Consider the following 25,241-nt stretch of genomic DNA (forward strand, 5'->3'; position numbering starts at 1 on the left):
AACTGGTATGTGTGACTACTGAGATGAATGTACTAGTGATGGAGCGGGTTCATGTAATCTGAATGGATTACCGTAGTCGCGTGTTCAGTACAAACGGCGTTCCACAAACGACGTAAACTGGCCAATAAATACTGTGTGAAATTCCATTGAGTATTTCGAACAATTACCCAATATTGCCCAGACCCCACACTCACACTCTCTTGTGTAGAGCAACGGCTTATCGGTTTCAAGGAACGCGCAGCGAACAATGAACCTTTGTATTTCTATGTAGAGTTTCTTCCAAAATGGCGTGACTGAAATTCTTAACTGCCCTGCACGAGGCTGTAACACGAGACATGAGCGCTCCCTTGTGGTCGTAAAGCCTCCGTCACCAAACTGACTAGAAGCTATGCGACAGAGGAAGGACATAGTTGTACTATGCCTGTTAAATCTGGTGCTAGGAAGTTGGATGTGTCTACAAATCAATCGCCTCTCAGGTATGTGCAGACAAGAATAGCCCCAGGGGACGTTCACACAGTTTTTCCTATCAAATAAGAGGCGAGGTGGAATGGGGTTTAACGTCGCGTTCAAGACGTTAAACCGTCGCAGTTACATTGCGACGTGCATGCACAGAGAGAGAGAGAGAGAGAGAGAGAGAGAGAGAGAGAGAGAGAGAGAGAGAGAGAGACTGAGAAATGTGTAAGAAATAATAGAGAGGCAGACAACGACAGACAGAAACAGATTATCCTATTAATAAGCTAGAGAGAGAGAGAGAGAGAGAGAGAGAGAGAGAGAGACACACACACAGAGATAAATAGTATTATTAGAGAGAGAGAGAGACGGAGAGAGAGTGTCTCCTTGTAGTAGTCCGGACTAATGTCGAAGGTTATAAATGATTACGCTTTGTTCGATACTCGAAAACGTCATCTTAACAGATAGACGTTGGGTAGCTCTGTTGTCAACGTGTTTGCTTGTCGTGTGTTTCGTATGGTTTTAGTCCGCCTTTATGTCGCCCGACCAATGCAGACGTGACAGAACCAGTCAACTGAATTTATTTGTGGAAGAGGAATTTTCATGATGTTTCCACCTATCACAGTCATCGACTCTCAAATAACTTCATTTGATACAAATTAAATATTAGTTTTTCGTTCCGCACCTGATTCCGTGTTTCAATATGTACCATTAACTATCCCTTCGGTTGAGTGGCAAATGAAAGGTTTGATTGGAGCAGACAATGCCACATCTTCCGAATTGAGATTAATCACAATATTCCACAATGAACTAAGATTATTCATCTGATACCGTCTCCGAAATTCCGAAATAACCAAAACCCGACTTTCACAAAAAACGAACCTAATTGTACATAGCTATAATACTGATTCGTGACAGTGATTTCGTTAATATTACACAAAGTCCCAGCGGCGACTTAACATCTATTCACGCCGAGGTAATACAGGATTTGAAATGAATTGAACAATATACTGTTACAATCAGTAAAGCAAAAGCAATTCCCACGGGTCTTCGCTAAAGCCAGTGATTTCTCGACGTGGTGGCCAACTTCGGCGTCGCGTTTCCCCAACAACTTAATCAGACTTCCATAATATTTGTTTATAACAGCTTCCCGTATTGCTGCAGTAGTGTAGAGGTGATATGACCTGCGACGATGACCATGGTAGTGTTCATGCCGGCGGTGCTGATCTTACCCCAGGGGCATGGTCAACACTTCGTTAATCCTTGGGTACACACGGCTTCAGATACGCCCTGCTTGGATTGTTTCCATGTGACACTCCCCTAACAGTCTACCAGACCCAATGGAATAAATTAAAATCGAATCCAACTCAATTCTAGATTAGTTTTGGCAAGTCTAGTGTGAAAGTAAGCATTGTTCTGGGCTCCGTTTGGATTACTTTTTTTCTTTTTAAGATATAGTTCTATATATTTTTTAAATAAAATACTTTATTTCTGTGACTAATTGTTAGTGTAACACTCCTCTGTGAACAAAGAAATTACGTTTTCAATATAAAACGGGTTTTTGTTATGTAATTGAAAAGTCTATTTGATATGTCTATTTAACCATCTCTTATTCCCACAACAGTTTGTAAAAAGTAATCTTTTGCTGGGTAATTTTGTGTAAAAAGAAATTTATGCAATGAAGACTAAGGTAAGAAATGAATTTGCAACCACATGACCCACTGCCATGTTTGATATGTTGTACATGTGTTACGAAAAATGTAATTTTTTTTTACTTTCAAAGATAAGATGACAAAGATACCCATCAACTGTTGTGTATCATGCGGACTGTTTGTGTTTCATTCTTTGAGTACTGACTAAGCGCCGGTACAGTTCATTTTTTAAATATGATATCGCTAAGTTAGGATGTTTTCAATTGACAATCAAACAACATATGTAAAAAGGTCAACAGTGAGATATAGTTTCTTTTGTAACTCAGTTTATATACTGTTACGATTTGGTCAATAGCACATTCCGTTACATAACGCATTGCTCATAAACACATTGCGAAATACAACTTTATCATTTTACACGTCGTACAACTGACGTGTGCAGTTTAATTGCATTAACTTGGTTGGTTGTTGTTTAACGCCGCACTCAGCAATATTCCAGCTATATTACGGCGGTCTGTAAATAATCGTGTCTGGACCAGACAATCCAGTGATTGATATCATGAGCATCGATCCGCGCATTTGGAATACGATGACATGCATCAACCAAGTCAGCGAGCCTGACGCCTTTTACGGCAAGCATGGGATGCTGAAGACCTATTGTACCCCGGATCTTCACGGGTCTCTACATTTATGTAGTTGGACAGTTATACAATAATACATAGTACATAGCCTCGGAATACCGACACACATGTCTCTTGTCACTGAAATGTATATATACCGAGCAAAATAAGTAAGGGATCATGATAATTTGGGGGGAATTTTTTCGTCGTGAAGACCGAGCCCCGAATTCCATAAAACTATTCTCAAAAATATTAATGTTTCCTAACTCTTTTTTTTTTTGAATATAAGTATTGTATAATTTTGTTATTAATACAATGTAGATATGGAAATCGAAACATAAAGAATATTAATATGCTATAAATAACGATGATAAAGAATGGTACAGCAATATTATCAACATCCTGTCTGTGTGGTATTTGTCTTTTTGTACCACAGCTGTTATTCCCGGCAGAAATTCTGCCTTTTGTCGTTCAAACGTATCATGCAGGCGCCAGGTCTTACACACAGCATTGTGTTATTTTCATTGTTAAAATAAAAAAGGTGTATTTATTATAAACTGGAATGATTATTGTATAAGTGACGTTTTTTCCATCAGAATTATGTTGTTGTGCAAACCTATCACATGGCAATACACGTGGCACTGACTTCGAGTTCTAAACACAGGCAAGGGAACGAAATATAACCTAGTACACAACCAGTATTTGGATAAAGAGGGTTTAATACTATACAAATAGTTACTCTTGACTCGGTCAATATGCGAAAACAAGGACCCGAGGGCCCGACCGTCGAAGGGGTTGGGTCCTAGGGTCTTTGTTTTCGTATATTGACCTCGTCAAGAGTACTCATTCGTTTTGTTATACCAAAATTCGCTTTACGTTTATGAAGACTTTAAACCATCCCCTGTTTCATTAAACTTAGCCGCGAACCGTGAAATGTTCGTACCAGACGCCATCTTGTTTTCTAGCAGACGAGTCTATATTTATCACGTGACAGGTCAATGCTGATCATGTGACGAGTCAATATTCGTGGTCAGTGTCAGTGAAATGATGTGGGGGTCTACATCGAAATGTGTTGATTTATACCGTGGTAGGGATTAACCAATGGAATTGCAAGATTCTTAATAGAGGTATAACAAAATTGTATCACAGCTCAAATTTAACAAAGACGGTCACCATCCCTGCACCATCCCCGTAACCCTACCTGCACCATCCCTGCTACATCCCGGACACTTCTGCGCATCGACCCAACACCGTCCCAGCAGCACCCCCACAACATCGCCGCAAATGCCCCATACCGTATCCGCATCACCCCCGCACCATACCCATAGCATCCCAGCACCGTACCCGCCTCAACCCCGCACCGTACCCACCTCACCCCCGCACCATCCCCACACCGTAGCACCCACCCCCACCCCCCACCCCCCCACCCCCCCACCGCAACATCACTGTACCTCTATTGCTTCTCTAATGTATAATATCTCCGTTGTTTCAGGTCACGGAGGGGGAGTTTCTCCACGTCGACGTCATCCAGTGACGGTAAGTAACTTCATCATGACATCAGGGCGGTAGGATAGCCTAGTGATTCAAATGTTCGCTTGTCACGCCAAAGTTCCGAGTTTGATATGTGTGTGAGCGCAATGTTTGAAGCCGATTTCTCAAGTGTCCCGTTATGATATTGCTGGAACCTTTCAGACTGCGGCATTATGCCATACTCACTCAGTCACGCTTGTCTATCACATTTATGTTCTTATATCAACCACGTGGTAAATGCGTTCGCTCGTTACGCTGAAGACCCGGATTCGATTCCCCACATGGGTACATTGTATGAAACCAATTTCTGGTGTCCCCCGCCGTGATACTGCTGGAATATTGCTAAAAGCGGCGTAAAACCATACTCACTCACTCACTCACTCACTTGTAATCAGGATGAGAATAGATTCTCCCCAAGAACTTACTAAACTGAGGATCAGGTGGAAATAATTTACGACCTGATTGATGGCGCGTCATCGTACCCTGACGGCGTGGATCGTTGTTCATGATTTCAACCATTGGTTTACCTTGTCCAGACTCGACTAAATGCAGGTTTCCATGTCAGATACGCTAAGGTGGACTTGTGACATGTGCGTTTGCTCGTTAGAGTCCTGATGGGAAGCTTGCCTTCTTGTCTTCTGTTGAGGGAACAATGAAGTATGGCTTTAACTCAACTCTCGGTTATAATATATTGGCCGCTCAAAACAGCGTTGTAAACATTTTTAGGCGAAATTTAATGCATTAATTTAAGCATTGTCAAAACCAAGGGAATGTCTCATTTCAGGTTTTCTGTTGAAACATTTATAGACGCTCTACATGTATAACGTATTTAATAACACTAAGGAAAGAAATTATATACTATCCAAAACACGTTTTCACAGGTGATATCGCTTTGTTGAGATCAAGTGATATCTCTCAGGCGATATCTTCATCGGTTACCATGACATTGCAGCCGATTGTGATGTCATCGGTTACCACGACGTCACAATGAAATGTCACTAATTTTATCTCTCTCAACTGAAGCTGGTTAGCTGGGCTCTGTGTCACCAAGCTGTGGCAGCGCTACGAGTGTCGAATGTTTGAATTAAAGTATAGGAGTTGTGGTCGTCTTAACGCTAAGATCTCTTTGTGGAACAAAGCCCTTTACTCTCGAGACACTAGTCACAATCTGAAAAAAGGTGGCACAATAATTTTGATGATGAATAGAATATTACCCTCGTATCTTTTGATGCGTGCCGAAGATGAGACTCGCTATGTATCGGTAATTTTGTCATGTTAAATAAGGAACTAAACTGTCTTATTATAATTTGACTCCAGCAATCCATGTTTATCGTAAGACGATTGGGGGCGGTCGGGTAGCCTCGTGGTAAAAGCGTTCGCTCGTCACGCCGAAGACCCGGGCTCGATTCCCAACATGGGTACAATGTGTGAAGCCCATTTCTGGTGTCCCCCGCCGTGATATTGCTGAAATATTGCTAAAAGCGGAGTCTGAGCCTTTAACCCAAAGATTCCGACCTTTGTAAGAAATGTACCGAACGATCTGACAAACTACTGCTTTGCTCGGGGACATTCTTTCAGAAAATGTCGACAGTCATCAATTATTTCCCAATATCTCGCTTCACTCGCTTCATTCATTCAGGCTCCGAGTTGAGGCATTCTGAGACACCAAGTCAGCTTTTTCTAAAGACCCGAAGTCAGTCGAGATGAAACAAATAAAAAATCATTTCCTTCGCATTATAGTGTGAAGCCCTTTTCTGGTGTCCCCCGCCGTGATATTGCTGGAATATTGCTAAAAGTGGCGTAAAACCATACTCACTCACTCACTAAGACGATTGGGTGATCAGTGACTTGGTTGGCTGCTTGTCATCGTAACCCGGCAACGTGGAGCATCGCTCATATTATCAACCACTGGATTGTCTGTTCAGAGTCGATAATACACAAACCTTTATCATATAGCTGGGATATTGCTGGCGGCGCTTTAAACAACAAACAAAACGAAACAACACCTTAAAATAGCGCCGTCACCCCTCCCATTAGGTGATATTGATTCTCAGTGAGATGTTTCTATGTTTATCTTTCTTTTACGTTCAGGCCAGTAACATAAGTAAAGGCTTCTGTCATGATGGTCACTATTTGAGTTGTGCAGGCGCCATCTCTAACTGTTGTTCCAATCCCTCGCCTCACAAGCCGTTAACCCGTCACCCCTCCCTGTGTGTGGCCCGTGTGTATTAGAGGCAAGGGCTGTCCCGCCCACACATGTTCATCCCTCTGTACTCCTCGTGGGGGACAAACACGTTGAATCGACGCCAACTCTTACCCCGGAATAGACGAGCCACGTCGGTGTCATCACCAACATCCTTGTGTACTCGTGTACTTTCTCTATCATCCTCCCCAGTGCGGGCGGTTGGTAGCCTTGTGGTTAAAGCGTTTGCTCGTTGCGCCGTTCAGGTTCGATTCCCACTTGAGTACTGTTTGTGAAGGCTATTTCTGATGTCGCCCGACGTGATATTGCTGGAATATTGCTAAAGTCGGCGTAAAACCTATTCACTCCATCCCTGATCCATATCGTCGAGGGGGCACGGGTGGCCCAGTCGTCTAAGGCGCCGCGATTCGCTGTGCAGAGTTGCGTCCCGTGGGCACGCCAGAAACCTATGATTGTGGGTTCGAATCCCGTGATATGACTGAAATACTGTTAAAAGCGGCGTTAAACCCAACTCACTCACTCATATCATCGATATCAGTACCTCCGGTTCCTGTGTCTGTCAGGATCCGTGTGTCGTGAGTTCGAATCTTACACCCGCCCCGTGGTTCTTCATCTCTACATCAAGGCTCTCCGGTTTGGTCAACGTGGTGAACGTCAATGGCCTACGTCATTTTGTGCTTTCCCTTCATTAAAATGTTGGACCGTGAAATAACTTAGGTACTGCTCAACGCTATGTCAAAATCACTCACTCACTCACTTACTCTCTCACTCACTCAATCACTTACTCACTCACTCACTCATTCATTCACGTCAAGCCAAAACACGTCAAAATACTGTATTTATTGTAACCCCTCCCGGAGCTCGACATTAACTGGATAAAACAAGATCTGCTGGGTATTCTGGCCAGTATACTGTGTCTGCGTGGATTATCCATTTTAAACAGTCGCATGGTATCTCAGTGGGCTAGTACTATAAACCGACATCAGTCCGGACTAGTACAAGCAGCCACAAACACACGTGCATGCACGTCGCTATATAAGTGCGGTAATCTTGAACGCGACGTTTAACCCCATTTCACCTTACTTTAATACAACCGATATTCTGGATTGTCGCGAATCATTGCCTCGTCTTCATTTAGTATAGGGCTATGTTCTGTCATACTTTGGCTATAAACCTCCTTTGTTCCCCAAATCTCAAACGAGGAGGCCTATTACTGTCTTCTCGCCGTTCCCGCCCTTCACTCCTCTGCTGTTGGCGAGTATTAACGCCCTTAAACATTAACAGTAAACTGCTAATTTGGAAATTCCCTTTAAGCTGCTAAGTCAACTAACGAGCTCTCTGTAAATTGATTATTTTCAAAAAGCAAACACATCGTCTCGACACACGAAATTGAAGTTTGTTGAGATTAAGCCGCCTAGAGATTAAATATGCTGATAATCCCAACATGAAGCATCTCACACCCTGGACACACAGTGGCGGAGACGCCAGTGTCCGAGTGGACAGACTCATAGGCCGGACTTCGCTCAAGAGACCGCAGCATCACAGATATGGTCAGGGCCACCGTTGTAGATTTATCCTGGCTTTGTCCCCGCATTCCTTTTCTTAGTTCCTTGTTCTATGTTTCACATGTCCTGTTTTTATATCCTATTTCAGTTTCTCTGTTCCCTCTGACCCTGGTCCCCGTCGTCCGTTCCCTTTCTCATGTCCTGTTATCTTGTTCTTCTCCTCAAACCCCCGTTCACCGTACCCTATTCTGTTTCCCCTGTATCAAGAGCCTTGGACTCTGTATTTCTTGTCCTGTGTTCCGTGTCCTTGTTCTTGTCCAATGTTCCCAGTTCTCCGTTCCCTGTTCTATGGATTTTTTTACCTCACCGGATCACTGGCATCTGTTTTGCTTATCCAGCTCCTCGTGTGCATTCTCCATAGCATGTTCCCCGTTCCCACGTCATGTTCCCCCGTTCCACCGTTCCCCGTGCCTGTCATCAATTCCCCTATCCCCTGTGTTGTGTTCCCGCTCCTCGTGTTCCGTTCCCGATTTCCTCTTCCCGTGTCCTGTTCCCGGTTACCCGTGTCCTGTTCCCTGTTCCTGGTTCCTCGTGCCCCGTTCTCGTTCCTCGTGTCATGGCCCCGGTTCCTTGTGTCCTGGTCCTGGATCCTCGTGTCCCGTTCCTGGTCCCTCGTGTCCTGTTCCTGGTTCCTCGTGTCCTGTTCCTGGATCCCAGTGTCCTGTTCCCGGTTCCTCGTGTCCTGTTCCTGGTCCCTTGTGTCCTGTCCCCGGTTCTCTGTGCCTGGTTCCTCGTGTCCTGTTTTTGGTTCCTCGTGTCCTGTTCCCAGTTCCCCGTTCCTGGTTCCTCGTGTCCTGTTCCTGGTCCCTTGTGTCCTGTTCCCAGTTCCCCGTTCCTGGTTCCTCGTGTCCTGTCCCCGGTTCTCTGTGCCTGGTTCCTCGTGTCCTGTTCCCAGTTCCCCGTTCCTGGTTCCTCGTGTCCTGTTCCTGGTTCCTCGTGTCCTGTTCCCAGTTCCCCGTTCCTGGTTCCTCGTGTCCTGTTCCTGGTTCCTCGTGTCCTCTTCCCAGTTCCCCGTTCCTGGTTCCTCATGTCCTGTTCCCAGTTCCCCGTTCCTGGTTCCTCGTGTCCTGTTCCCAGTTCCCCGTTCCTGGTTCCTCGTGTCCTGTTCCTGGTTCCTCGTGTCCTGTTCCCAGTTCCCCGTTCCTGGTTCCTCGTGTCCTGTTCCTGGTTCCTCGTGTCCTCTTCCCAGTTCCCCGTTCCTGGTTCCTCATGTCCTGTTCCTGGTTCCTCGTGTCCTCTTCCCAGTTCCCCGTTCCTGGTTCCTCATGTCCTGTTCCCAGTTCCCCGTTCCTGGTTCCTCGTGTCCTGTTCCTGGTTCCTCGTGTCCTGTTCCCAGTTCCCCGTTCCTGGTTCCTCGTGTCCTGTTCCTGGTTCCTCGTGTCCTCTTCCCAGTTCCCCGTTCCTGGTTCCTCATGTCCTGTTCCCAGTTCCCCGTTCCTGGTTCCTCGTGTCCTGTTCCCAGTTCCCCGTTCCTGGTTCCTCATGTCCTGTTCCCTGTTCCCCGTTCCTGGTTCCTCGTGTCCTGTTCCCAGTTCCCCGTTCCTGGTTCCTCGTGTCCAGTTCCCAGTTCCCCGTTCCTGGTTCCTCGTGTCCAGTTCACAGTTCCCCGTTCCTGGTTCCTCGTGTCCTGTTCCCAGTTCCCCGTTCCTGGTTCCTCGTGTCCTCTTCCCAGTTCCCCGTTCCTGGTTCCTCGTGTCCTGTTCCCTGTTCCCTGTTCCCCGTTCCTGGTTCCTCGTGTCCTGTTCCCAGTTCCCTGTTCCTGGTTCCTCGTGTCCAGTTCCCAGTTCCCCGTTCCTGGTTCCTCGTGTCCTGTTCCCAGTTCCCCGTTCCTGGTTCCTCGTGTCCTGTTCCCAGTTCCCTGTTCCTGGTTCCTCGTGTCCAGTTCCCAGTTCCCTGTTCCTGGTTCCTCGTGTCCTGGTTCCTCGTGTCCTGGTTCCTCGTGTCCTGTTCCCAGTTCCCCGTTCCTGGTTCCTCGTGTCCTGTTCCCAGTTCCCCGTTCCTGGTTCCTCGTGTCCTGGTCCCAGTTCCCCGTTCATGCTTCCTCGTGTCCTGTTCCTGGTCCCTTGTGTCCTGTTCCCGGTTCCCCGTGTCCTGGTCCCTGTTCCCCAGTTCCCATGTTATCTTGCCTGTTCCCTGGCCTCATCAACTAGATTCCGTAGACCTTCATTGTTCACCAGACAAATGCTGGGTGCTCGCAGTTCAATTGCCTTGAAAGATGAACTGTGTTCCCTTTTACCTCATTATCCGACGAAGTAGGAATGAATCGTTACCGCTTATGACAGCTTAAACTCGTTTGAGCAAATTGCTCTGAAAGCACCAAACTTTCGATTTTGTCGTGGATTGTGGCGTGTCGGATCGACAGTACATGCTCGTTTCATAGAAATGTTGTAACATGTTTGAAGTAATAGAGATAAACACTTTCAGCCGTTGGTTCCAACGATGATTTTGTTTGTTTGTTGTTTAACGCCGCACACAGCAATATTCTAGCTATTCGAAGGCGGACAGTAAATAATCGAGCCTGGACCAGAAAATCCAATGACTGACATCATGAGCATCGATCAACGCAATTGGGATCGATGACATGCATCAACCAAGTCAGCGAACCTGACCACCCGATCCCATTAGTCACCTCTTACGACGAACATAGTCGCCTTTTACGGCAAGCATGTTACTTGGTACCCATGGAACAGTGGGACTCAACATACAAGTTCGTTTTTGTTTCTTGATTTGGCCATGTTCTTAAATTCTCCAAAAGTGAGTATGGTTTTACGCTGCTTCTAGCAATATTCCAGCAAGATCACGGCGGTGGACACCAGAAAGGGCTCCACACATTGTACCAATATCGAACCCGGGTTTTCCAGTGTGACGACCGAACGTTTTAACCACTAGGCTACCCGACCGCCCAAATTCTCTGAAAAGACATATTTGGCTATGTAAACCTCTTTTACCCTGAAATCGCATGAATGATGGCGCTGAACCTTGACACATATGTTTCTGCTTACGATGACATCACTGTTGGTTCAAATCATCATGTGTTAGTGTCAGCTGTTTGTCCTCAATGGTTATGCCGAACATATTTGACTGATACTGCTGACAACAACCTGATGTAAGTATATGTTGGTACTTTAAACCGTTGACAACTTATCCAGGAGAATTACAGTGCCGTGACACTATTTACAGTAAACTACGTTTATAACGAACACGCTTATACCGAACTGACGGATATATCGAACTACTTTGGGGTCCCGCCCATTTGCTGTTTATATGTGTCTACAACGAACTACGGCTATAACGAACCAAAATTAATGGTCCTTTTTAGTTCGTTACAACCGTAGTTTACTGTAGTTGGTATTGTTAGCAAACCAACGGACAAATCTGTACGAATTCTTGACCCGAGGTTGACGCGGAATGAAAATATTGCTGTTTTCCGTTTCTTTGACGGGAGCTAAAACCTAATGACCTGTCGGACACCTATGGTGTATGTTACTGTCTGAATTATTCAAATAAGTAAAAAACAGTTCCATATGCGTGAGAGAAATATCTGCTAAACGCAGAGCCGATTTACCATCCCAGCTATGTGTTCATGAATCAATAACAAATAGTGATGATACCAGGTGTTCGCGAAAAGGTCGGCGTATCCTTCCCCACCTGTGACACCCGTCACAAACACATGCAAAGGCAAGACAGGGTTCATTTGAAAATCCCACGGGAACAAAACTGTGTTTTCAAATTTCGTATTATTCTATCTTAATCGTCATTCTCTCATATCATTTAGGTAAAATTATTATAATGAGTGAGTGACTGAGTTGGGTTTAACGCCGCTTTTAACAGTATTCCAGTTCTATCGCTTAATGTGGGAGGAAAGCCCGAAGTGATGCAGGTCTCAGACGTTTACCACTTCGGTGAAACCCACGAGCACGAGTATGGTGCTAACAAACCTAGAAACATAATTCGGGCGAACCAGGATTCAAACCCACAATCATAGATTTCTCGCGTGCCCAAGGGACGCAACTCTGAACAGCGAATCGCGGCGTCTTAAAAAACTTGGCCACCCGTGCCCCCGAAGTTATTATAATGCTTTTGAAGACCCTCTTTTATATTTTGATGTCAACATTGTTCATAGACAACAAAAAACAACACAAAATTGAAACTGTTTTCTTCACGTTAGACGAACTAACCTGACTCGATAAAAAACAAAACAAGCAAATATAAATTACTTAATATCAATTCTGCAACGATTCAGGGATCGTTGCTGACGGTATCACTGAGTGCGTAAGCCAGCTGATGATTACCCAGGCTGGTGCAAGATCCTAATGCCCTTGTGTACACCGAGAAAAGGATTTCTCATTTTGTTGTTGAGATAAACGACAGATAGGAGACAAGCAGTCAGTGAACAAAGCAGCTTGTAGAACAAGGGAAGTCCTCTGCCTGATTGCACCCAGGAAAATTGTAATGTATCGCCGTCATTATACAAGTCTTCTTCCGATGCGGAGCTTGTGCGTCCGTGGTTTACTGGAGAGCGAATGTCCGGGGTTCGATCCCCGGCCGCATTATACCAAAAGATGTTAAAAGATGGTACTTGTTACCCTGTCGGGCACTTGGCATTAAGGGGATTAAAAAAAACTGGTGGGCTTTGAGCCAGTATTCTGTGTCTGAGTGGGGTATTCATGTTAAACTGCGGCATGGTATCTCAGTGGGCTAGCACTATAAATCGGCATCAGTCCGGACTAGTACAAGTAGCCATACACAGCCACACACATTACATCCCAATTGTATGCCAAAATCTCTCTATAGTTCACCATTTCTATTGCACTATTTTTCTATAATCACTTTTTGGTCTCATATTTCTATGTCCCAATACTCTCTATACTTCACCTTGTCTTCACATTTCTCTATATACTTCACATTTCTATGGACCAATCCCTCTATACTTCACATTTCTATGGACCAATCTCTCTATACTTCACATTTCTATGGACCAATCTCTCTATACTTCACATTTCTATGGACACATCTCTCTATACTTCACATTTCTATGGACCAATCTCTCTATACTTCACATTTCTATGAACCAATCTCTCTACTTCACATTTCTATGGACCAATCCCTCTATACTTCACATTTCTATGGACCAACCTCTCTATACTTCACATTTCTATGGACCAATCTCTCTATACATCACATTTCTATGGACACATCTCTCTATACTTCACATTTCTATGGACCAATCTCTCTATACTTCACATTTCTGTGGACCAATCTCTCTATACTTCTCATATCTATGAACCAATCTCTCTATACTTCACATTTCTATGAACCAATCTCTCTATACATCACATTTCTATGGACACATCTCTCTATACTTCACATTTCCATGGACCAATCCCTCTATACTTCACATTTCTATGGACCAATCTCTCTATACATCACATTTCTATGGACACATCTCTCTATACTTCACATTTCTATGGACCAATCTCTCTGTACTTCACATTTATACTGGCTAATATCTCTATACTTCACATTTCTATGGACCAATCTCTCTATACTTCACATTTCTACTTTTTACATTTGAGTTCATTTGCGACTCTACAGATGCCCCATACTCTGGTGTCCTGTCATCTGAGTATAATGTTCTCACACCCACACCTTCCTCCCATCTTCCTTGTTCCGCCGTCATCAACATCCGACTTCCTCACCGCATGGTTGACACGTACAACAAACGCCGTCAGTTTGTGCAAATTGGCTCTAGCCACATTAGCGCTGTACATGGGGGCACATTGATTGTACGAGGGGATCTTGAAAGGGAAGTCACGACCTAAGAGGACTAACACTTTAGTGCTGTGTCGGAATCAATGAGGCAATCAACATTCTTTAACATGTTTGTATTTTGTGCCATTGATTACCCAGACCAATTGACGCCTTAAAGGCACATTCCACTGCCCAGGTTATCCATGGATATCCTAGAACCTGTAAATAACCTGAATGTCTTTTAAAATGATAAACCTCGTCTTAAAATGGCGTATGTAATGATGCTTTATTCGTTTTTCCTTAATTATTCCTTAATTATTAAGATGCGTTTCTTTTAATATGCGTGCTCCAAAAAATCTCTTCCTAAAATCTCAGGTTAGAAACACCGTCTTGCAATGAATGCCGCATTAATTTATCATATACACCGTCTTGCAATGAATGCCGCATTAATTTATCATATACGCATTATTTTGACATGAATTTCTGTTTTTAAGTGAATATGCATGATCAAATAAGATCATTTCCTGGTATCTCCTTTGCAATTAACGTATTAGGATACCTGCGTCATTGGTTTAGCATAAATGCTGTTTTATTTGCACTTCTTGTAAAAGTAATTTTGGGGTAAATGTGTGTGTGGTTTGAGACAGCTCCCGCACATCCTGTATTGAAGTTGTCGTGTGTTTGTTTGTTGCGTAACGCCGCATTCCAGCTATATGAGGGGGGTCTGTAGCCGACAAACCAGTGACACGGGGTATAATGACCCCCGTTCAACCAAGTCACCGAGCCGGACCACCCAATTTATTAAGTCGCCTCGTACAACACGCATAGCTTGCAGGAGACCAATTCTAACCCGGAAACAATACTGGACAAACATGACGTATTACAATAATTGCGGCATGGAATTATCCTACGATTACTATTTTAGGATTCGTTTATTTTAAAAAGTTATTTTTGGAGTGCAAAGGTGTGATCAAACGAGATCTCTTCCTGCTTGCCAGATAAACACCTCCCCGACACGAACATGTGTTGTATCAGTAAACCCATGCAATACTTCAATGTTGCCCATACTGAAAAACACGTTTGTCTTAAATTGACTTGATATATCCCGATAGTGACCATCTTTTGGTAGGCAAAATATTTTTGTAACGTCAGCCAAATAAAATTCCATGTTAATTCAAAAGTTCCTATTGCCCGCTCTTGTCAAATCCCGTCTTAACCCACTATGGTTAATTCCAGTCTTAACCCACTATGGGTCGATATATCGAATTTCTTTTTAGGGTCAACATTTTTTGTTAAAAATACAATTCAAATTTTAAGAATAAAATTTCATGTAAATTCAAAAGTTCCTATTGCCCGCTCTTGTCAAATCCCGTCTTAACCCACTATGGGTCGATATATCGAATTTCTTTTTAGAGTCAACATTTTATTGTTAAAAGTACAATTCAAATTTTAAGAATAAAATTTCCTTTTATATTTAATCTTTTCCATATTCAGCTATACTGTTTAATAGTTCATAATTAATTGTGAAAAAGAGCGGGCCTTCAAGCGCGTACTTGAACTTAGGTATAAGCGACACTTGACCTAACCATTCATAGTATTTATTAAGTTAATGTATATCCCCTAAGTAGATACGCATGTACAGTTATGGACGTATATTTAACGTAAACATAGTATGCAATCGAATACTTGTTAACACAATACTCCTTTTAAAGATAGAGCACGTTTATTTTATAACCTTTCTTTATAAGGTGAAATACTTCCTATTTTGAAGACATTGTAAGAATGGCTGATGTCAGTCAACAGATGGGTAAGTGAATATGGTTTTACGCCAACATTCAAGTTATATCACGGCGTGTAAACACCAGAAGTCTATTTCAATGTCTCCGCCGATCTAATGCTGGAGTATTGCTAAAAGCGGCGTAAAACTATACCAAGTCACTTCAGGTGAAATGGGGTTTAACGTCGCGTTCAAGGTTATTGCACTTATATAACGACGTGCATGCACGTATGTCTGTGTGTGTGACTGCTTGAACTAGTCCGGACTGCTGCCGATTTATAGTACTAGCTCACTCAGATACCATGCCGAAGTTTAACATAAATACCCAACTCAGACACAGTATACTGACCCCGAGCCGAACCAGTCCTTGTTTTATCCCCTTAATGCGTGTCGTTATTACGAGGACCTCGATATCAACCACTAGTGTGTCCAGATCTGATGATAGTTTCGAAACTTGAATATAACTGACTGCAGTCTCTCCCTAGCTGTTTCACCTTGTATCACGTTTTCAACGATGTATTTCTGTTTGCAGGTAGCAGCGTGTCCTCAATGAGCTCAAGCAGGTCAGACGCTGAGAGTGAAAGTGTCAGCCTATCTGGTTCCGACTCGGACTCTCTGCTCCAGAACGACCCCACCAAGCTGACCGTCCAGTTCTATGCGGACACCCATGAGGTCATTCCCCTGCTTGACCTCTACCAGCCTGTCCTAAGTTGGATAGACTCGGACCTTCAGCTCTTCAAAATCAGAGAAAGAAGTTCCAATACTGATCGTGAGGAAACACTTTCAGAGCATGTGTCCAGCCTCGCTATCATTGTGTTCCTGCACGAAGAAGGTATGCTTGGCTGTGAACGGATACAATCAGCCAGACGCCATTTTGAAAAACCGCCATGGAAATTTCATCATTCCGAACAACTCGTAAAGGGAAAGATAAACCCGTATCCCTACAATTCACAAGAATTTTACTACACTTCGTCCGATCTGCCATTGTGGGCGGTGAGGCAAGTGCATTATGGGAAAGAGCACATCCGGTTGGTTGTGTACGCGAGTGATGAAAACTGGGATGATATGCTTGATTTCTATAAACTCATTCTCGGAGCTGACCCTGAGCTGTCGAGATCAGACTTCTGTCTCTTCACGATCCATGCCCAGATACACTACAATGTTCAGTTCGCCCTGAAGCGTCTACCGGCCACCACGTCTCCAAAGATCCTCCAGTCCGTCACCCTGCAGTTCAAAGTGGCGGAGGTCGGACATATCGTTCCCCTCTTCCCCAACATCTGCCGGCCCTTGTGTGACAACCGGTGGGAGACGACGGACCACGATGGCAACTCCATCGTGCTGGAGGTGACAGGTTCATCACCCAATACGTCATTGGACAAGTCCTTCTCAAGGCTGACCACCCTGGACTCTTCTTTAGACAGGTCACATGGTCAGATGAGCCTCAGTTCCTCATCCAGGAGCAGCGTCTGCAGCAACAAAGAGATGCAGCAGGAAAGGACACTCAACTGTTCCTCTTTCAAAGAACAGGTCCAGAGGAACAGTTTCAAAGAAGCGGAACTGAGGAATTGTTCTTCGTTCAAGGAACGGGATCCACGGAACTCGTTCAAGGACGAGGAACAGATAAGCTCCTTCAAAGAAAGGGAACCGAGGAATTGTTCTTCATTCAAGGAACGGGATCCACGGAACTCGTTCAAGGACGGGGAACCAAGGAACTGTTCTTTCAAGGAACGAGATCAACGGGCCTGTTCCTCCTTCAAGGAACAGGAACATAGACACAATGATTTGAATAACTCAAAGCAAAGCAAGACATCTCTTGCTGAAAATAAAAACTCTCAAAGCGACAAACAACACCCTGTGATCCAGAAGGACCATCCACATTCCCGCGGTGTATATACAGACAATTCCCAACCATACAACTCACCTGCTTATTATATAGACGCCCAGGCAGGTCACCTACAGACTGAGTCACAGGGTTTCTACGTATGACCGCTGGATGGTCTTATCAAACAACCCCTCTTGACAATTCTCTCGAATTATGTTGAAGAGTACCAGAGAGATTCTGGCCACAACCCGTCGAGTGGCTCAACCAGAACCAGGAAGGCTGATTGAAGTCTTTTTAGAACGTTGGACACGTCAATAACAAATCTCCAGGAAGAACAAACACGGTCTGAATTATATAGGGTCGTTTTGGGACTTTGAGATTTCAAAAGCTAAATGTCCAGAAAAGATACAACTGCTACAGAAGAGAATCTTGATCTTCTTATCACAGAAGAATGTGTTGGTTGTAATGACACCCTTTGACGCTCACATATTTGACATTGTGGTATCTGTTATAGAGACGCACACTCCATGCCTTATACAAACTAGAGAACAATACACAGGGACGATGGTGAAAATCGAGGAAAAGGACATATGTATTTCTGTGACACGTTGAAGGCATCAGGTGAAAACGAGTAATAAAAGACGACAATGATCCTAAACACGTCTATCTTGCCAGACAATGAAACGACATTTGGTCGCTTGAAACATGGACACGAAACTGGAGTGTTCCATCAGTCGAACAGGACCTAGACAATAAAGTGCTTCATCATTCACAGCGGAGGCATCCTGCGTCTTGATCGCACCCTCGTTGTGACCTTTTGCTTCCGGGTCACATTCTCAATATGGACATTCTCCATCCGGGTCACAGATTCGTTGAGTCTGTTATGCGCACAACCAGGAAGGGATATAACGTGGGGTTAGATACCGTGACCTCACCCCATGTTGATATGTAAATAAACAGCTGCGTTTTTCTCATGTAACGTTGTGTATAGCCATCATCGTCACACATATATTTATATTACACGTTACTGTGACGAAACCAATATTCAATCTGTGTTCCTACTTGTAGATCCTATTTGGGGAAACTCTTTCGTCACATAGTGACCTACGATCTGTGCATATGATCTTAAAGGCAGTGTCATATTTGGTATTGATACTTTCACAAAATAATATTTCGGATTAAGTCTAATTTATACACATTTGTCAATGTCACTGAAACCCAGAATTCTACGACTCCATATAATTTATGCCTACTCTCAGTTTACAAATCATAAAACTATTATGAATGCATTTTAAAACACTGTTCTTTACGGTTAGACGCGCATGCGTACTTCAGCTTGAAGAGAGTAAGTGTTATTTATGTCGATTGTGACAGAGGAATCTCCGTTATATTGATGCTTTTTTGTTTTTGTATTGTTATAAATTGTGTATTTAACGTCATATTTGTGTGAAATACTCTAAGCTATTCAACAGAGGGGTGTGTAGAGACTGATCTAGATTGAAACAGTGACATTAATGCGTCATTTCATATTCATCATTCGGAAATCAAATTAGATAGGCCGGACGCTGTGCAGAGGGTTGTCCCTTTGCTACGAGGTTCAGTTACTTCCGGGTTCTTGCGTGGATCGATACTCATGATGTCAATCACTGGATGGTCTGGTCCAGACTCGATTATTTACAGACCGCAGTCATATAGCTGGAATATTGCTGAGTGCGGCGTTAAAAGACAAACAAACAAACAAACAAACAACTTCCGGGTTCGATCCAATTCGGATCTTGGTCCAAAGTATAGGCGTTACAGCCGTATCAGAATATACGCAATGTATTTTATTAGGGACGTAAACAAGGCTTGATTTTTTGTGTCTGTCTATGGTGTACACTGAAACCCGTTTATCCAGAAGGCATCATTCCCTGTAAAAACAAATGTCCGGATTATGGAGTCAATAAGACATACACGTTCAAAGTGATAGTACGGATAAACCGAGTTTTTCCAGATTACCGGGGTTTCATTGTGATATTTTCACTATAGCGATGTACCATTCATGTCAGTACTTACTAAACCAACTATATCACAAATACAACCATTTCCTATAGGTTGTTCACGGGAATAGGAAGTTCCGATTTACGCAATGTAATTTTATGGGGTATTCTCTGTTAAAAAAGAGAATGGCCAAGAATGAAATCAGACAATAGTGAGCACCCCGATCGTATATATATATATATTGTCATATTTCAGTGAAAATACCAATGCAGTCGGGAATAACCCATGATACGCACAACAGGTTTGTGACGTCATGAATACCTGGACGATAAAAGTCGTACTGTAGGATATATGGGAGGTTTAAGGTGGGGTTATAGTAGCGATTTCGAAGGGGAAAGCATATTGAATCAGTATCACAATACAATTCGTGATTGCATTGATGTGATCTACGATTGCATTTTATTCCTGTTATTTTTGTATTAACTGATGGTGACTAAATTGAAACAAGTAAAAAACGGTTGTTCGATGGTAATGTATTTGATACGGGTGACATAGTTGTGTTTTGGAAGTTTGCAGTATTTCGGCGACTGTTATCAGCCGAGTATTGTTTTGATAACCTTTGTAATAGTTTTGTCAAATCCAATTTTCAAGCATATACTTTATTTCGCCAGGCAGTTTATATAAAATAGATGGGTGTTTGATACCAAATATAAAAAGTTTAAACATTTATTTCTGAAGTTCAGATTCCCGTGGTTATTGTTAAGTTCCAGATACAGTATTCGTGACAACTGTCTCAGACAGGCTTAGAGGTAGACCCTAGATGACCAGACATTCAGTTGGATATCAGAATGTACATGACTTTTATTCAGTAAAACTCATGCAACAAGCTCTAAGTATGAGATGTTTCTAGGTACGTAGCATATTGGATTATTTGAATTATTGTATTGATGTGTTCAACCTTACGCCAGAAATCAAACTCTTAGTCAGGTGTCCAGGACTATTAACCTAACCCCTGAGACTAGTCCCATTTTCATGTTATTCTAACTACCAAACGCCCAAAGTCAAATCAATTCATAGAAAATCTACACGTGTAAGAAAATCGGCATCCCTTAGCTTTTTATCTTTAACTTATATTTCTTTTTAAATTTTACACACAACGACTTAGTTCTAAATCTTTCCTGTAAGATAAAAATTAAAAAGGGATAATGCATTATATTTTTCTTCTTTAAATTCGAGTTTAACAAATTTGAATTTTCAAATTATCGCCACGTTTACACTTTTCTTTGTTGTTTAGTAACTCTTTTTGTAAAAAATTACTGCTTACTTTCAATGTCAACCGTAGATTTACAGCAGTTCAAGAAAACCTGAACTTGACTTCCTCTCTGCCCAAATACACATATAAACAAGGGGACCGTGACTATCACAACAAATGTTTATTTGTTTACACATTTGGCAGATACACCAATCTTTGAAGCCATTATATTTTCATCATCAACGTTATTATTTTGACATTCATAACTGTATTTGATCACAGTACTTTGTTCGCTGGAATACACTGCTATCTGAGCATAAGCTCAAATTGAAGTTGTTGACAATATTGTTGTATTTTACACACAAAAAATTGTTCCTCACGACAAATGCCTTCTAGAATTAACATGTTTGATACAATGACGCGGATGACGGGGGTACACAAGAAAAGAATGTTGACAACGCGTCAGTGTGAACCTCGACTTGAAACATTTTGTGTCTGTCAGCTTAACATGTACATTCGAGCTGGAAGCGTCAACACCATTGACGTGTTTCCCATGTGTTTGTGAGTCACTGTGGCCCTGTCTTTGTCTGCCGTTCCCTGTGTTGTGGTCAGTAATAAATTCATTTGCATACATATTTGGTGTTTATTGCGTATTTCATTTAATATTTTTACGCTGGTGACAGGATCCAATCCAAGTTACGCCTTGATAATGATGCTTGTTTTATTTTCAACACTGTATCCGTCCTTGCTTTCATCAGTTTGATAAAATAATGTCCACGGTCTGTGGTATTGGACTGTCCCTCGACATTATTGTGACGTGCTGTTGTATTTCTGAAATGGTTTTTTTCAAAGCGGCGGAACAACACATCCAGTTGCTCACTTGATAAGTGTTTTTAACTTGAACGGGCGCTGGGCTCACCGTGTGGTGAATCCATTCGCTCGAAACGCCGAAGACCCGGGTTCGATTCCCGACATGGGTACAATGTGTGAAGCCCATTTCTAGTGTCCCCCGCTGAGATACTGCTGGAATATTGCTAAAAGCGGTAAAAAACCATTTTCACACACACTTATAACTTAACACAAAATATTTCTCGTAACACATCCATGAGACAAAACGTTACATCGTTCCAACAATTACAAAAGTTATTTTAAATAATATATAATAATGCATCTGTGGGCGAATGATTGATATTATTTGGCTTTGTCACAGGATCTTGTAAGTAATCCAATGCACTACAGGCATTTAAACCAGAGGTCGATTGCATGCACCACGATGACTTGATAAACACACATTGTAATGAGACACGGGAGGCGCTGCAGTTCGCTGCGCAGAGTTGCGTCCCTTGGACACGCCAGAAACCTATGATTGTGGGTTCGAATCCCGGTTCGCCCCGATTATGTTTCTAGGTTTGTCAGCACCATACCCGTGCTCGTGGGTTTCACCGAAGTGGTAAACGTCTGAGACCTGCATCACTTCGGACTTTCCTCCCACATTAAGCTGATATGCCGTGATATAACTGGAATACAGTTACAAGCGGCGTTAAACTCAACTCACTCACTGTAATAGATCATATGCGATGTTCATAAAATCTACATGCTTTAAAAATATTTACCCAATTTTTTATGATAATGAATAGAATCAGACCTCGGAAACATCGGCCAAGCCCATGTTACGAACCAAATATATCAAGTTGCGAGCGCATATTCGAATTTTCAGAAATGACGTCATGATAGAATAATGTTTTATCGTGAAATAAACCACGCTTTATTGTGTATTATTCTTTGCGATTTATCGCGTAGCTTTCTTGTATTCGAAATATAAGACAGTGATAAGTGTTGTCCAAGAATGTATTTTATGTTTATAGACATCCAGTGACGTCATCCTATTGATCTCCGATCGGTCCCGATTAAATATCATTAAGGGAGATGTTATTATAACCCGGGTATTTTATATTTACAACTTCCGATGATATCATAACATGTAAAAGTCCCTCGCAAGAGACATAGATAGTTTGAAGACAATGCAGACAACGAAATGAGGTTAAATCAAATGACAAATGTTTCCTGTGTATTTCAAAGGATTGAATTTACATATCTGTGGGCAAATGAGTGATCCACTAGACATCAGAGGCGCGACTAAACCAAATGCTTTTGAGATAGTCTTTTTAAAAGTGCCCGTAGGCCAGGAGAGACATTTTACGCCCGTTTCTTGTGGTTCATGGAACGTATGTTTGAAACAGGCTTTGGTAGTGTTTTAGCTGCGTCATCGTGCTGAGCGTTCATGACATTATGAGAACTTGCACGTGTTTAAGGCACTCATGGGTGCAGCCAATTGTGTCTTGTTTCATTATCTTGCATATATATATATATATATATATATATATATATATATATATATATATATATATATATATATATATATATATCATGAAGCCATACTGAACCAAGTCATACAAAAATAAAAATTGACTCAAAGAAGGCCCCCAAAGAAGTTTTATAGAGTTCTGCGCACACACACACGCACAACATCCCCCCACCCCACCCCCACCCCACCAACACACACTACCCTCCACCATCCCCCATCTCACAATCAATGTCCCCCTCCTCCACAAAAAATAACCATCTCCCCCACACCACCCTCAAAACTTTGACTTTCAGAAGAGGGCTTATCATACTTTACAACCATTTTACTTACCATATATACGTTCATATGACCCATCCCCCTGTACATGTGTCATTATTCCATGCCCCCAACCCACCCTCCATAATAAAGGACCAGTACCTAAATAATGTTCAAACATAAAGATGAGACAATTCTTAGAATCTTTGTGAATACCGCCCATGGGCCCGGCTCCTCAAAGCGATCGTAGCCCTAATTCCCACATCTGATCAGAGGTCGGACGCCTTGTCCCACATGACCAAAGAGGTTGACCCCGTCAGCAAGTTGACAAGGTTAAGATGTCATCCGTGGGATGACTCCTCGTCCTGCTACACTAAGACAGTCCTATTAATTCTATGGGGGAATATGGTAGTGACGACCACCTTACCTCTACGTTCGCTTTGTTGATCGGACCCTTGAATTCCCACGGTAGGACAATTTAATTCAGCTAGTTATTAGACGCAACATGTAATATTACCATTGTCCAAGGGAGACTACTCGGACAAAAAGGACATATCGTTGAGCTTAAAGGGTATCATTGAACTTCTTTGTCGGTGGTATTCACGTGTGCCAGACTACCTACAGTTTCAAAAATAACGTTTCCATCAAGAGATTTGAAAGCCTTTGTAAACATGTTGACAACTTTTGTGTCCAACCAAGATGTCACGGGAATAGCAGGACTCTCCAACATGCTGTTTCACCCAGCAATGAGAGTGAGTGAGTATGGTTTTACGCCGCTTTAGCAATATTCCAGCAACATCACGGCGTGGGACACCAGAAATGGGCTTCACACATTGTACCCATGTCGGGAATCGAACCCGGGTATTCGGCGTGACGAGTGTTCGCTTTAACCACTAGGCTACGAGACCGCTAATGAGGGTGGTGTATTATATCACTACCTACAGTGACGTGCATGTTTACCTCTATTAGTTATAGGATGATGGCTTTACCCAGTGACACAACAAAGGCTGGAGTGAACAAGATAAATGTTGCATCATTATAGAATCAAAGAACTGTAGACCTGTCAGCGTTTAATTTCATGTGGTAAAAAATACCTACGTCACATCATGACGTCATCTGACGTATGTGCCATCTAAAAAACAATTCACTGATCATAAGAAGTTGTATTTTTTTCTGAAGACGTGAAATCGGATTATTTGCAGCAACAGTAGAGGCTGCAGAGGTGTGAAGTGTGTACCATCGAGATGAATGTGAAGAATCAACTCAATCAACAGCTTCTCCATCAACAGAGAAACAAAGAGACACAGTCGTGATTTCAAGCGAATATTTCAATAATACGAAAATAATGTAAACTTATTGCTAATAAATCTAAAACGTAGTAGTGAAACCCACCGGAAGACCTTCCGTTGTCTCCGAGCCGGTCCACCCCGCACTACACTACTAAAAGCTGTAAGTAAAACTCTATTCACAACAGTCAAAACAAAACACTCGGAACTTAACTCATGGGGTGTTTGTTTGTTTGTTTGTTTGTTTGTTTGTTTGTTTGCTTGTTTGCTTGTTTGTTTGTTGAACACCCGATCCCGTTAGTCGCCTCTAACGACAAGTATAGTTGCCTTTTCGGGCAAGCATCGGGTTGCTGAAGATCTATTCTACCCCGGATCTTTATGTTGTACAGGTAAATTAAATATATTGAGGCGAAATGTATCTTAACGGAATCGATAAATAAGATCATGTTAATGTTTATGCAGAGGTTAGAACCTTAAAAATACATTGTGAAATATGGCTTTTTAATTTGTAAGCCTCACGTTTTGAGAGATTGAAAATGTCTATGTTTGCGTTGACTGCATGAATTGTCCTGATTGCTCAAGCTCTCAAATGTGGTTCAAATAGCCACATCTAATTATAAACACCGGTTTGCTTTTACTGTCTCCTTTACTAAAATGAATGTGAAGTCTTCACGTGTGTGACCAACGGTTCGACATAAACATTAAACGATATCAAACACGCTTCAGCGACAGA

The 25,241-nt window shown here is 42.6% G+C and overlaps 1 protein-coding gene across 1 annotated transcript in view; it reads left to right on the plus strand.

Annotated features, from left to right (window-relative positions):
• LOC139448178 (protein FAM124A-like) overlaps nucleotides 1–21,235 on the plus strand; it is a 58,706-nt gene extending 37,471 nt beyond the window's left edge. The window contains exons 2-3 of the mRNA XM_071229699.1: nucleotides 4,215–4,258; nucleotides 16,081–21,235. Of these exons, the coding sequence (XP_071085800.1) occupies nucleotides 4,215–4,258; nucleotides 16,081–17,534 (1,498 nt within the window). The 3' untranslated portion in view covers nucleotides 17,535–21,235. The remainder of the gene's footprint in view (nucleotides 1–4,214; nucleotides 4,259–16,080) is intronic.
• The last annotated feature ends 4,006 nt before the right edge of the window (nucleotides 21,236–25,241 follow it).

The sequence above is a fragment of the Haliotis cracherodii genome, unplaced genomic scaffold (assembly GCF_022045235.1).
Source record: "Haliotis cracherodii isolate W230 unplaced genomic scaffold, xgHalCrac1.p SCAF_7, whole genome shotgun sequence".
NCBI classification, from domain to species: Eukaryota; Metazoa; Mollusca; class Gastropoda; order Lepetellida; family Haliotidae; genus Haliotis; species Haliotis cracherodii.